Source organism: Oncorhynchus clarkii, chromosome 21 (assembly GCF_045791955.1).
Source record: "Oncorhynchus clarkii lewisi isolate Uvic-CL-2024 chromosome 21, UVic_Ocla_1.0, whole genome shotgun sequence".
NCBI lineage: Eukaryota > Metazoa > Chordata > Actinopteri > Salmoniformes > Salmonidae > Oncorhynchus > Oncorhynchus clarkii.
Genome location: NC_092167.1, coordinates 41,763,644 through 41,777,653, shown reverse-complemented (window position 1 = coordinate 41,777,653; position 14,010 = coordinate 41,763,644). Strand labels below are relative to the sequence as shown.

Below are 14,010 nucleotides of genomic sequence, written 5' to 3'. Positions count from 1 at the left end.
GTGTGTGTGTGTGTGTGTGTGTGTGTGTGTGTGTGTGTGTGTGTGTGTGTGTGTGTGTGTGTGTGTGTGTGTGTGTGTGTGTGTACAGTATGTTTGTTACCTCTGCATAAATAAGTGCACATGTCCTCTCCTCTCCTCTTTTCTTCTCCTCTCCACATATTTTCCAGGGTGAGAGAGGTTGACAGCTAAGCAGAGTTGAGAAAGAGCTGGAGAGATGAAAAGTAAATTGACAGGATACTGGGTCAGCGCTCCTCAGTGGAGAAAGGGAGTGTGTGAATGGAGTGGTTGACGTAAGGGGTGATAGTTCAACTCCACTCACTTTGTGTGTGATGGGGGGATTGTGGTGGGGCTTAGCCAATACTAGCACTAGCAGCTGCAGTACAGATGCTGCAGGTCAGTAGGCTAGGCTAACTTAATGTGTCTAACCCCTTCAAATTAGTGGATTTGGCTGTTTTAGCTACACCCATTGCTGACAGGTGTATAAAGTTGAGCATACAAGCAATCTCCATAGACAAACATTGGCAGTAAAATGGCCTGTTCTGAAGAGCTCAGTGACTTTCAATGTGCCACCGTCATATTAATGCCAATGATTTTGTCATGAGATGTTCGAGCAGGTGTTCACATACCTTTGGTCATGTAGTGTAGCTACTGTAGAAGTTGCGTGGGCGCCTGGCTGTGTGTGTTTGACTTTATGTGTTTGTTTTCCCCGGTATATTATAGACTGGGATGTTGAACAGGGGATGGCACTGTGAGTGTGTTTGTTTTTCCCTGTATAGTATAGACTGGGATGTTGAACAGAATAATAGTGAGCCAGTTTGAGCCAGTTTGAGACAGTTTGAGACAGTTTGAGACAGTTTCATCATAGTGTTTGATGGTTTTTGTGACAGCACTTGAAGACACTTTCAAAGTTCTTGACATTTTCCAGATTGACTGAACTTCATGTCTTCAAGTAATGATGGACTGTCGTTTTTCTTTGATTATTTGAGCTGTTCTTGCTATAATATGGACTTGGTCTTTTATCAAATAGGGCTATCTTCTGTATACCAACCCTACCTTGTCACAAATCAACTGATTTGCTTAAACGCATTAAGAAATTCCACAAATTAAGTTTGAAAAAGCACACCTGTTAATTGAAATGCATTCCAGGTGATTACCTCATGAAGCTGGTTGAGATAACACCAAGAGTGTGCAAAGCTGTTATCAAGGCAAAGGGTGGCTACTTTGAGAATCTAAAATAGATTTTGATATATTTAACAATTTTGGTTACTACATGATTCCTTCCATATGTGTTATTTCATAGTTATGATGTCTTCACTATTATTCTACAATGTAGAAAATGGTCCAAATGAAGAAAAACCCCTGAATGAGTAGGTGTGTCCTTTGACTGGTACTGTAGATGTACACTCTACGGTGCCTTCGGAAAGTATTCAGAACCCTTGACTTTTTCCACATTTTGTTACGTTAGTCTTATTCTAAAATGGATTAAATTCAAAAAATGTCTCATCAATCTTCACACATATACGATAATGACAAAACAAAAACAGAAATACCTTATTTACATAAGTATTCAGCCCTTTTGCTATGAGATTCGAACTTGAGCTCAGGTGCATCCTGTTTCCATTGACCATCCTAAAGATGTTTCTAAAACTTGATTAGACTGGTAAATTCAATTTATTGGACATGATTTGTTAAGGTACACACCTGTCTAAGGTCTCACAGTTGACAGTGCATGTCAGAGCAAAAACCAAGCCATAAGTTTGAAGGAATTGTCCGTAGAGCTCCGAGAGGATTGTGTCGAGGCACAGATCTGGAGAAGGGTACACAATTTCTGTAGCATATTCTTCTTTTTTTAACCTTTGTTTAACTAGGCAAGTCAGTTAAGAATTCTCATTTTCGATGACGCGCTAGGAACCGTGGGTTAACTGCCTTGTTCAGGAGCAGAACGACAGATTTTTACCTTGTCAGCTCGTGGTTTCAATCTTGCAACCTTCCGGTTACAAGTCCAACGCTCTAACCACTAGGCTACCTAGAACAAAGTGGCCTTCATTGTTCTGAAATGGAAGTAGTTTGGAACCACCAAGACTCTCCCTAGAGCTGGCTGCCCGGCCAAACTGAAAAATCGGGGCAGAAGGGCCTTGGTCAGGGAGGTGACCAAGAACCCGATGGTCACTCTGACAGAGCTCCAGAGTTCCTCTGTGGAGATGAGAGAATCTTCCAGAAGGACAACTATCTCTGCAGCACTCCACCAATCAGGCCTTTATGGTAGAGTGGCCAGACGAAAGCCACTCCTCAGTAAAAAGCACATGACAGCCAGCTTGGAGTTTGCCTTAAGGCACCTAAAGACTCTTAGACGTTGAGAAACACTATTCCCTGGTCTGATGAAACCAAGATTGAACCATTTGGCCTGAATGCATAGCTTTACGTCTGGAGGAAACCTGGCACCATCCCTATGGTGAAGCACGGTCGTGGCAGTATAATGCTGTTGGGATGTTTTTCAGCGGCTGGGACTGGGAGACTAGTCAGGATCAAGGGAAAGATGAATGGAGCAAAGTACAGAGAGATCCTTGATGAAAACCTGCTACAGAGCACTCAGGAACTCAGACTGGGGCGAATGCACACCTTTCAACTGGACAATGACCCTAAGCACACAGCCAAGACAATGCAGGAGTGGCTTCGGGACAAGTTTCTGAATGTCCTTGAGTGGCCCACCCAAACATATCTGGAGAGACCTGTGCAGCGATGCTCCCCATCCAACCTGACAGAGCTTGAGAGGATTTGCAGAGAAGAATAGGAGAAACTCCCCAAATACAGGTGTGCCAAGCTTGTAGCGTCATACTCAAGAAGACTCGAGGCTGTAATCGCTGCCAAAGGTGCTTCAACAAAGTACTGAGTAAAGGGTCTGAATACTTATGTAAATGTGAAATTTCCGGGGTGGGGGGTTTATTCATAAATTTGCAAAAATGTATAAAATCTCGTGTTTGCTTTGTCATCATGGGGTATTGTGATGTCATTATGGGGTATTGTGTGTAGATTGATGAGGGGGAAAAATCTAAACAATTTAATCAATTTTAGAACAAAGTTGTCGTAAAAGTCAAGGTGTCTAAATACATTCCGAATGTACTGTACAAAAGTATGTGGACACAAAATAGTGGATTCGTATATTTCAGCCACACCCATTGCTGAAAGGTGTATAAAATCAAGCACACAGCCATGCAATCTCCATAGACAAATATTGGCAGTTGATAGGCCTTACTGACGTGGCACTGTCACAGGATGCCACCTCTCCAACAAGTAATATCATCACATTTCTGCCCTGCTAGAGCTGCACGGGTCAACTGTAAGTGCTGCTATTGTGAAGTCTAGGAGCAATAACGGCTCAGTCGTAAAGTGGTAGGCCACAAAGCTCACAGAATGGAACCAACTGAGTTGTTGGAAAGGTGATATTCTATTTCGGTGCCACGTTGAATGTCACTGCACTCTTCAGTAAGACCAACCCACTGCCAGTGTTTGTCTATAGAGATTGCATGGCTTTGTGCTCGATTTTATACACCTGTCAGCAACGGATGTGGGTAAAATAGCCGAATCCATGTGTTTGATGCCAATCCATTCACTCTGTTCCGGCCACTATTATGAGCCGTCCTCCCTTCAGCAGCCTCCACTGGTCGAGCTTGGGATCTCTGCTGGCCTGTCTGTGTGAGCCTTCATGTGTTTGGAGAGGGACCTAAAACCCTTAAATAAAGGGCAAGCCAGATAGACAATATGACCACTCTTACTTAATGGACACAGGGAACCTGGAGAATATTATATAGCCTTCTGTGTTTCATGACACACACACCCATATGCGGGAGAAAGTGGGTTTGTGTGTGTGTGTGGGGGGCGGGGTTCTTATTCCTACAGAAGCAATTAACACAGTAGCATGTGTACCCCCCAAATATAGCACTTCACATCTGCCAATTGGCTCAAAATTGCTCCCGTCCCCTAATTGTGAATTTCACCCGGCAGCAGATTGATATTTCCGATGAAACTATGCGTGTTTATAAAAATAAATAAAAAAGTATGTTAATTGGATATGTTGCGAGCCCAGTGAGTGTAGGGCTGGGCTGTGTTCCGCTGGGCTGTGTTCCGCTGGGCTGGGTTCCGCTGGGCTGGGTTCTCATGTATCGAGCTGAGAGCCGAGGGGAGACGCTGGTGCCAGCTTTTGCAGACCCATAGATATTGATATTGAGCTCTATGCTTGGTTGGACAGTGATTCCTCCGTCTCTCTCTCACTCTCTCTCTCTCTTTATTTTCATCTTCCACTAGACTAGGTCTGCCTGTCTGCTCTAGTCCCGTACACACACCCAACCCTAGATGAGCTCTCTCACAACCTGGAATCAACTTTATGCCGAGTCACTCCTTACTTAATCTCTTTCTTTAGCCATCTTGCTTTCTCTCTCCATCTTTCTCTCTTTCGCTCCTTTCTCTCTTTCTCTCTCTCTCTCTCTCTCTCTCTCTCTCTCTCTCTCTCTCTCTCTCTCTCTGTCTCTCTCTCTCTGTCTCTCTCTCTCTCTCTCTCTCTCTCTCTCTCTCTCTCTCTCTCTGTCTCTCTCTCTCTCTCTCTCTCTCTCTGCTCTCCTTCCCTCCCTCTCTCCATCTTTCTCTCTTTCGCTCCTTTCTCTCTCTCTCTCTCTCTCTCTCTCTCCTCTCTCTCTATATCTATTTGGCTTTCTTTATCTCTCTGCCTCTCTCACACATACTACTCTCTCCTTGCTTCGGCGTACTCCATTGGCATATGCCGTCTGGTATATCAGGTGTGTCAACATTTTATGCCATGTCATTCACAGATGAGGGTATGATAATTGAGGATAGTGTCCTGTTATAGCTGGCCACAATTTCCAAGCAATGGGAAGAGCACCATCAACAATAAAAACATAGCATCTTTTTCTCAGTAAGGGAGCGTCTCTAAACGTCCTCGTGACTCTATTTTAAACGAGAGTGTGAGTCTTTTTCCTTATCCACAGAAAAAGGTGCATTTGAGATGTTGACAGATTTTTTATTGTCTGTTTTTTACAAGAAGACTAAAACGGAAACGATCTTTAATAATGTGTGTTTTTTCCAATCTCAATTAGCAAATGTATGTGTGTTGCTCTGTGAATATGTGTCCTGTTGTTAATTGCTGTCTTCATGCCTTTCTTTCTCTCTTCCTCAGGTGTCATCCGTCTTGTATTTGTGTCGGGTTGGGGGTGAACGGGGTTGTCTTGATTTGAGATTCGAACTAAACTATCTTTTCTCTCTCTCTCCTCTCTCTCTGTCTCCCCACAGGGGACTCATCGCAGGCCGGTAAGTCGACTATCTCTTCACCTTCTCTCTTGCTCTGACACACGTACTGCTGTTTTGTCTGTGGCTGACAGTGATGTGGGATTTGATGATTCTAAGGCACGATACAGACTGAACACGTACACAATGGTGCGCGCCGACGCACGCACACACATACACACACATACACACACACACACACACACACACACACACACACACTCCACTGGGTATACAAAAGCACATATAAAAGCCTAACGTGCCTCTACAAACCAGACGGATTGAGATTGCTGTGCCACTTGAACTTTTCTCCCAGCGGTGAAAGCCAACTTTAAAGGGTGCACAATTACCATTTATTTGTATTGTGAGGCTGCGGGATTCCTGCTTTTATATCCGTGAGAGGAGCTCTCAGTCTCAGTGGATTGTGAGCAATCCAGAAAAGTGTGAACTATATTGCTTTCAATCAGTCATCTGCTGGTTGGGGCCCAGCAATTGACAGCAATAACCACTCAGGTTGAGAATGAAGACATACGAGAGGCCGGGGTGTATCCAACTCAATAGCCAGCCCACTCTGATGAGAGAAGATGACTTAATGGACAGAATATAGATATAGTTGCTCTTACCATTCAGAGTTCAGCAAGGTAACTCTGAATAGCAGATACATTAACAGGCAGATGGGATCATGTATGTGTGAGGAAGATTGAGGTATACAGCCTGTCTTTGTGAAGTTTTGTGATGTAGATCTGTGTTTTGTAAAGGTTTGCAATTGGGTCAACTGTGGTGTCTGCTTTAAGTGAACAGTAGAGAGTATTGTAGTTTTCACCATGTTGTGAGCATGCTTTTAAAGGTGCAATATGCAGAAATCTCTCCGCCATTTCCTGGTTGCTAAAATTCTAGTTGTTTGTCTAATTTCAGTTTAAGTGACAAAACAAGCAAGTAAAGTGTAGAGAATCATTGTACCATCTAAACCGCTGTGAAATATATTTTCCATAAATAAAACTATTGTATTTTCAGCAGTTTGAAGCTGATGTACAAAATTGAAAGTTAAAGCCAAAAAAACGAAACTTAAGAACAGGAAGCATAGAATTACAATAACAATACAGACAATCAATGAGCAGTGAGCACAAGCAGAGCAACATAGGACAATCAAGACGTAGTATACAGACAGAGCAACATAGAACAAAAAGCAGCAAGACAAAATCCATAAAAGCAACAGTGTTTCCACACCACAGACAACATGGAAAGCGGCCATACAAAACTAGGGATTATGTTCACAAATCTGATTGGCCTTTAGCCATGTCTCCATGTTTTTAATGAAAGTGTGATAGGTGGTGCAGTTGTGTGTCTGATGGCAGTGTATTCCAAACATGGGAAGCTCTCACAGAGGAAGCAGATTGACTAAAGGTGCTTTTCCTTAAGGGAACTATACAGTCACCTCTCATGGCAGACCTTGTGGATCTGCTGCCATATGTTTGGGCTTTCTGTTTAACAAAAGTGCTGAGTTGGGGGGGGGGGCAGGCCATTAGGATCTTTATTACAAGACATGCGTTGATGTATTGCACAAGATTTTCCCAACTCAGGAGCTCATGCTTTCTGAGGATGTAACAGTGATGATGGCTATTGGGCTTCCTATCAAGCACTTTGAGGGCCTGTTTGTAGACCGACTGAATGGGTTTTAATGTTGTACAGCAAGCTTGGGCCCAACTAGTCAAGCAGTATGTTAAGTGAGGAAGTATCATAGATTTGGAGTACAGTTTTGCTACCTCTGTAGTCAAACAATTTCTTATAGGTTGAATTTGGTTATTTGAATGACATTTTTCACGCGCTTTTTAAAAGAGGGGTTGGAATCAAGTATGATGCCAAGGTACTTAAAATCAGATAGCACCTGGAGCTTCTCCCCTGACATAGACATCTGGCTCAGTAGCATCAGTTGTCCTCTTTGTGAAGAACATGCAGACAGTTTTTTTTACATTGAGATGCAAACATGAGTCACTGAGCCACTTTGTAACCTGGACCATTACAGTAGTGAGTTCTTGTGCAGCTTGTAGTTTGCTCTTTGCATGCACATATATCACTGTATCATCTGCATACATTTGAACTTCAGACCCAGTACAGACAGAAGGCAGATCATTAATGTACAGGCTGAACAGGAGGGCCCCCAGTATTGACCCTTGGGGCACACCAACATCATAGCTAAGAGTGGGCGACAGCTAATTGCTCACTCTGACACACTGGGTTCTGCCTTCAAGGTATGATCTCAAGGCATCGGGGGAAAAGTTGAACTTGGACAATTTTGTGATGAGTACCTCATGGTTAACAGTATCAAAAGCCTTCCTTAGGTCCAGAAACACAGCCCCAACATCACCCCCTTTGTCCATCTTGGACTTCACATTTTCCAGAAGAAAGCTTTTGAACGTTTCTGTGGAGTGTTTTGCTCTGAAGGCAAGCTGCATGGAGAGTAATGTGAAGGGGCTGTTGTTGAGGTGGGCAATCAGTTGCTCTGCTACACACTTTTCAACAACCTTCGACACCACAGGTAGTATACTAATGGGCCTGTAGTTACTCACTTCAGTAGGGTCACCCGATTTAAAGATGGCTGTTATTATTGCCGACTTCCAGACCCTTGGAAACACGCCCTGACCAAGAGATGTGTTGGTGTCCTTAGTAATGGGGCCAATGAGTGACTCCTTGTAGTTTTTAAGAAAGGTAGAGTCCAGCCCAAACACATCTTTGGCTTTAGAGTTCTTTAGTGAGCTAATCATTTTGTTCACCTCTGACTCAGAAACCTCCCTAATGATGAAGACAGATCATCAATACACATTTCTATTTGATTGTGTCACCCAAAAAGTTACATATTGCAGTTTTAAATATATACATTTAAGTCCAGATATGTTAATACATTCGACTTACTTTATTATTTTTTTTAACATTGTCTGCCTCCATCCGCCACTCTGAAATTTATATCAATCAGTTCTTCCCAGACTTAGGACTCAAAATGTAATACAACCAAGGAGAAAATGCAAACCTATGGTCAATCCCATTTTTTTTGTCTATGTTGTTGTGTATACTGCTAAAGTGTTATGCATCACTTAAGTATTCATTAAAACTACACCCCAAGACCATATCTCAAATCTGCTGACATGCTACTGCTCGCTAGATTTTAATTTGGAATCAGTGAAGTGTGTGTGGTGTGTGTGTGTGTGTTTATAGACAAGCTAATGAAACATATCAACGCTCCACACAAACAGTTAGGAAATGGAATGCTTGCTAAAGCTATAGCTTCCAGCAGTTTCTGCAATGTGCCTTTCAGTGGAGTATGATGACATCAATATTATCGCTCCTCTACAGAATATTATCCCCCAAGAATACACTTTTATATAGGAATTGAATCGTTGGATGAAATGTACTGCAGCGTTCAGGCTATGTTCTGACTGAACGAGCAAATATGTACAACACATACATACACCACACATAATACAATGGATATTGGATAATGGACCAATACACATATTTTCTTATTTTTGAAAACCATATTCTACGCTTTCCATAGTTTGCCACTGAAATCTGTATGATTCTGACTGGCCTCTCTGTTCAATCATTTCAGGCGAGAGTATCTTCATTTGCATGTTGCTCGTCCTGAGGTACGTAAAGAGGTATGCAAAGCTGTAAAGACAGTCTTTAGCCCGAACCCCACCGTGTTGTCTGCAATAGTGAATATAGAGCATAATAATGTCTTACCCTGTCCCTCAAGAACCATCAGGGAGGCATGAATACCACACATGTCTGCCCTCTAAATACTGCTGTTTACATGGCACACGCCATATGCTCCTCTCTAGGTTCATGACATGAATGTGTTGTTGGAATACGCATTAAGAATACAGACATACACATGCCCAACCTTCACCACCACTTGTAGATGAGGACTGGATATTCTGCTGTGATTCCAGACCTTTGGATATCTCTATAGAACCAGTGTAGCTCAGCTCTTGTCTGTTAGAACCAGAGCCTGTACAGAGACCAGACAGACGTTATGTTGCAGTCTCCAGGGCTGTAGCTGGAGAGAGTGGGCCAGAGAGCTAATGTGCCATTTTGTCTGACTTCAGATTATAGCCTAGCAGGGCCGCTTACTCGAGGGTAGACTCTCTCCATCCACAGTAGAAAAAAAATGTAATTAAAATCAGGGAGAGAATGCTGCTGGATCGTGATTTCACATTAGTCTTGTGGGCTAAAAAGGAGGAGATGGCTAATACATTCCTCCACAAGAGGATTTTGTCTATTAGTCCATTTCACCACCATCGTCACAAATTCCTCTGTGAGAAGATTGGGGTGGATGAGCTTCAGCAAAAAAAGGCTGGAAAAGTTAGGACAGGAAGGAAGGATAGAAGGATGCACGTTAAACATATTTAAATAGGACCACGGTCTGAAGGCCCACAGCCTGCTTGAGATCCAGACAAAGAGGCATCAAGACACCTCTCAGAGTATTGAATTAGACAAAGGCATGTACCTAGACGATTATGTGACTTAACCTTCTAAAAACGAGGGGGAAGTTGTTTTCAGTGCCTCCACTTCCACGGGTATAAATAAATAAGTACCCGAGGAGAGCCCCAATATAGTCTGAAAAGACTCCAAGCCCCATAACCCTCCTCTTCCCTAGGGGTAACGCCCAGAGCAACCAGAGAAGCCAGACAAAGGCCTGAAGAGTTCCTGGACGAACAACACACAGTTGAACTTCACAGGCACAAAGAGGCCAATTGGTTTGGTTAGTGGCAAATCTACCTCTTTCCTGTTCTCTCTGTAGTCTGGTGTAATTGAAGTTGCAAGAGAACAAGGGATAATAAGGAAAGAAGAGAAAGAAAGGATGAGACCTCATTTTCAGAGATCGTTCAAGTCTGTACCAGAGCACAGGTTGTTCCGCTCTTTCTTTGAAGCAGAGCGTGTCTTTCACGTTATTGAGATGATGGAGTGCATTCATGAGGGAAGCGGGATGCACTAGTGTGTGTAATTCCATTAGAATGACTTACTCAGGTGGAGGAGTGGAGAGAGAGTGGTTAGACAAATGCTGAATGCACACGATCAGAGAAACAAGCACAGGTAGGTGGTGGGCCGACACTGAAAACAGTGAAGTTGATCAATCTACGTCGAGGGAGGAGCTGATTTCTGTATTTATAATATTCTTATGATTACCAGGTCAATTTGTTGGCACTAGGGCTGACTCCATTTAGTCGACTGGTCCATTGTTTGGTTGTACAGCTGTTGGTCGACCAAGATTATTTTGTTGAGCAGTGGCAAATATATTTACAAAATGTGTGGCACACAAGACACCTGTCTGATTCACGCCTGTCTGAGTGGACTAATCCATTGTGGAGGCCTGTCTGAGTGGACTAATCCATTGCTGAGGCCTGTCTGAGTGGACTAATCCATTGCGGAGGCCTGTCTGAGTGGACTAATCCATTGCGGAGGCCTGTCTAAGTGGACTAATCCATTGCGGAGGCCTGTCTGAGTGGACTAATCCATTGCGGAGGCCTGTCTGAGTGGACTAATCCATTGCGGAGGCCTGTCTAAGTGGACTAATCCATTGCGGAGGCCTGTCTGAGTGGACTAATCCATTGCGGAGACCTGTCTGAGTGGACTAATTACCATAATTTACCATAATCTACCATGTTTATTTGGTTACAGTAATTTATTTTAATGCATACAATATATTATTATTACATTCTTACCATTGTCATTGTAGGATTGGGCACATTGTTTTGGGGGGGTGTATTTCATTCCATTTACTGTATGAGTTGTCAATTTATTCATTATCTTTTGTTTGGAGCGCTCCTGTCGATCTTGAGTCAGGACACAAACCTGATTACGCATAGAAGTGGGCCTAGTCTACCTGGCCTGCGTACAAGTGTAGGCCTATAAATGTGCTCATTTGGGGATACTATTTCTGATTGTCTTAACTCACCGTCACTGTGGAACTTCTCAAAGTAATTTTTTCATAGCCTCAAACAGCAAGTAAACAAAGTCTGTTTTTACATCCATTGAGTTCCTCAACGTAGCCTATTTGAAAAATCATTCCAGCTCTCTCCCTTTTGATAACCGCTCAGCATGAAAGGGGGAAAAAATGTCATGCTCTGTTCTGGTTGAGATTCATAAAATAGGCCTACCTGATTACTTCTTATCCCTTGCACAAATAGCCTACAGCTGTGTCTGTCTGTCCAGAGCTCACTGTTGCAGGAAACACTGATGGCCCAGAATATTTTATACAATGTAACACGTTTGTTAGCGCAGGTTTCATTAGCTATCTCCCTGTCAGCTAATTCAATTTTGAATAATGTCTTGGCATGATTGTCTCATTTCACGTAACTAGCTTCAGGCTTAATTGAACATTCAATCATATCCACTACCGGTCAAAAGTTTTAGAACACCTACTCATTCAAGGGTTTTTCTTTATTTTTACTAGTTTCTACATTGTAGAATAATAGTGAAGACATCAACACTATGAAAGAACACATATGGTATCATGTAGTAACCAAAAAAGTGTCAAAATATATTTTATATTTGAGATCTTCAAATTGCCACCCTTTGCCTTATTGACAGATTTGCACACTCTTGGCATTCTCCCAACCAGCTTCATGAGGTAGTCACATGGAAGGCATTTCAATTAGCAGGTGTGCCTTCTTAAATGTTAGTTTGTGGAATTAACCAGCTATTTATTTAACTAGGCAAGTCAGTTAAATAAATAAGGATTGGACCCTTTTTTTTAAATGTTGCCTAAAATGACATCTAACTGCCTGTAGCTCAGGACCTGAAGCAAGTATACCTTTTGATACCTTTTGAAAGGAAACACTTTGAAGTTTGTGGAAATGTGAAATTAATGTAGGATAACATAACACATTAGATCTGGTAAAAGATAATACAAAGAAAAACACACAAAAAAAAAAATCATCATTTTTTAAATGCAAGAGAAAGGCCATAATGTACTATTCCAGGTTAGGCGCAATTTATATTTTGGCCACTAGATGGGAGCAGTGTATGTGCAAAGTTTTGGACTGATTCAGTCCTGTTTTCTGTTAAAAATGTTGCCCAAATGTGCCAAATTGGTTTATTAATACATTTTCAAGTTCATAACTGTGCACTCTCCTCAAGCAATAGTATGCTATTCTTTCACTGCAATAGCTACTGTAAATTGGACGGTTCAGTTAGATTAACAATAATTGAAGCTTTCTGCCTATATCAGATATGTCCTGGGAAATGTTCTTGTTACTTACAACCTCATGCTAATCACATTAGCCTATGTTAGCTCAACCGTCCTGCGGGGGGGACATCGATCCTGTAGAGGTGTTAAGAAGAAATTATTATTTGCAATGACGGCCTACCCCAGCCAAACCCAAACCCGGACAGTGCCTGGCCAATTGTGCGCCGCCCTTTGGGACTCCCAATCACGGCTGGTTATGATACAGCCTGGAATCGAACCAGGGTCTGTAGTGACAGTATTAGCTTTACACTACTTGTCCTTATGTTTTTATAGTCTTAATTATTCCTTGGCATAAACTGGTGGTTAAAACGTTCCTTGTCCTGGAATGACATGCTTGCTAGTGATAAAGCTATCTGTTCCTGCTAGCTAGCTGCATATCTACTTGTTTTAACTAGCAAGCTATCTACATTACTAAGGTTTCTGCATTCTAAATTGGGAGTAATTTTACAGCTTGCATTGATGGTATAATATTTGTATAACTTAATAATAGTTAGCTAGATTACAAATCAATAAGATGACCTGATATCAATTTGTTGGACCGAGAACTCTCTTGAGCTGTCACAGGCTGTCTACTACCTTAGGTACGGGTAATGTGATTGGCCGACGCGATCAGTAGAGACAGTACCATGGATAGTACACAAGCTTTGATTGGTTTACAGTTTAGTACGCAGCAGCGTTTGCCTATCCAGCTAGCCATCATAAAAGTAAGTATTTAGAAAAAATTTGCATGAATTGACATTGCCAACAGAATAAACAAATATACACAATATGTAAAAACCAGCTCCTCCCTGGACAGAGATTAATCATCTCGAAAACTAAAGCCAATAGCTTGCTACAGCCCACCACCAAAGATGGAAAGGAAATAATCAGCAATTGTCCAGAGAACCAATCACAGGATTTTAGCAAGTGATAGCAAATATTCCCATGAGGGACAATCATATTGCTCACCACCCCTCTACTAGGTAGGTCTATTGTGGCAGGTAACTCCAATGATAATTGCTTCTACCCAGATACAAAGCGAGGCAGCCACACTACAAGGAGCCTTTATTATCCTCCTGCTGAATTTCATTTTGATTCTCCCCCACAAAATGCCTTTGTAATAAACATCTGTCCAAATGCTGTTCTGTCTGTCTGTCTGTCTGTCTGTCTGTCTGTCTGTCTGTCTGTCTGTCTGTCTGTCTGTCTGTCTGTCTGTCTGTCTGCCTGTCTGCCTGCCTGCCTGCCTGCCTGCCTGCCTGCCTGCCTGTCTGTCTGTCTGTCTGTCTGCCTGCCTGTCTAATCTATATCATTTTCTCTCTCTCTCTGACACTCACTCCCTTCTTCCTCTCTTATTCACTCAGAATGGATTGTGAATGCAAACCTCAGGGGTAGTCAGAGCCAGGACAAAGGTTCTCTTCAAACAGCTACTCTGCAGTGATTGGCCCTCCCTCTAGCCTCCTCCACACAACACAACATCCAGATAGCCTTCA

The 14,010-nt window shown here is 42.4% G+C and overlaps 1 protein-coding gene across 1 annotated transcript in view; it reads left to right on the top strand.

Moving 5' to 3' along the window:
* The window catches only part of LOC139379056 (neurexin-2-like), a 929,896-nt gene that overhangs the window by 213,865 nt on the left and 702,021 nt on the right, over window positions 1–14,010 (top strand). Inside the window, exon 4 of the mRNA XM_071121799.1 lies at window positions 5,302–5,319. Coding sequence (XP_070977900.1) covers window positions 5,302–5,319 — 18 coding nt within the window. The remainder of the gene's footprint in view (window positions 1–5,301; window positions 5,320–14,010) is intronic.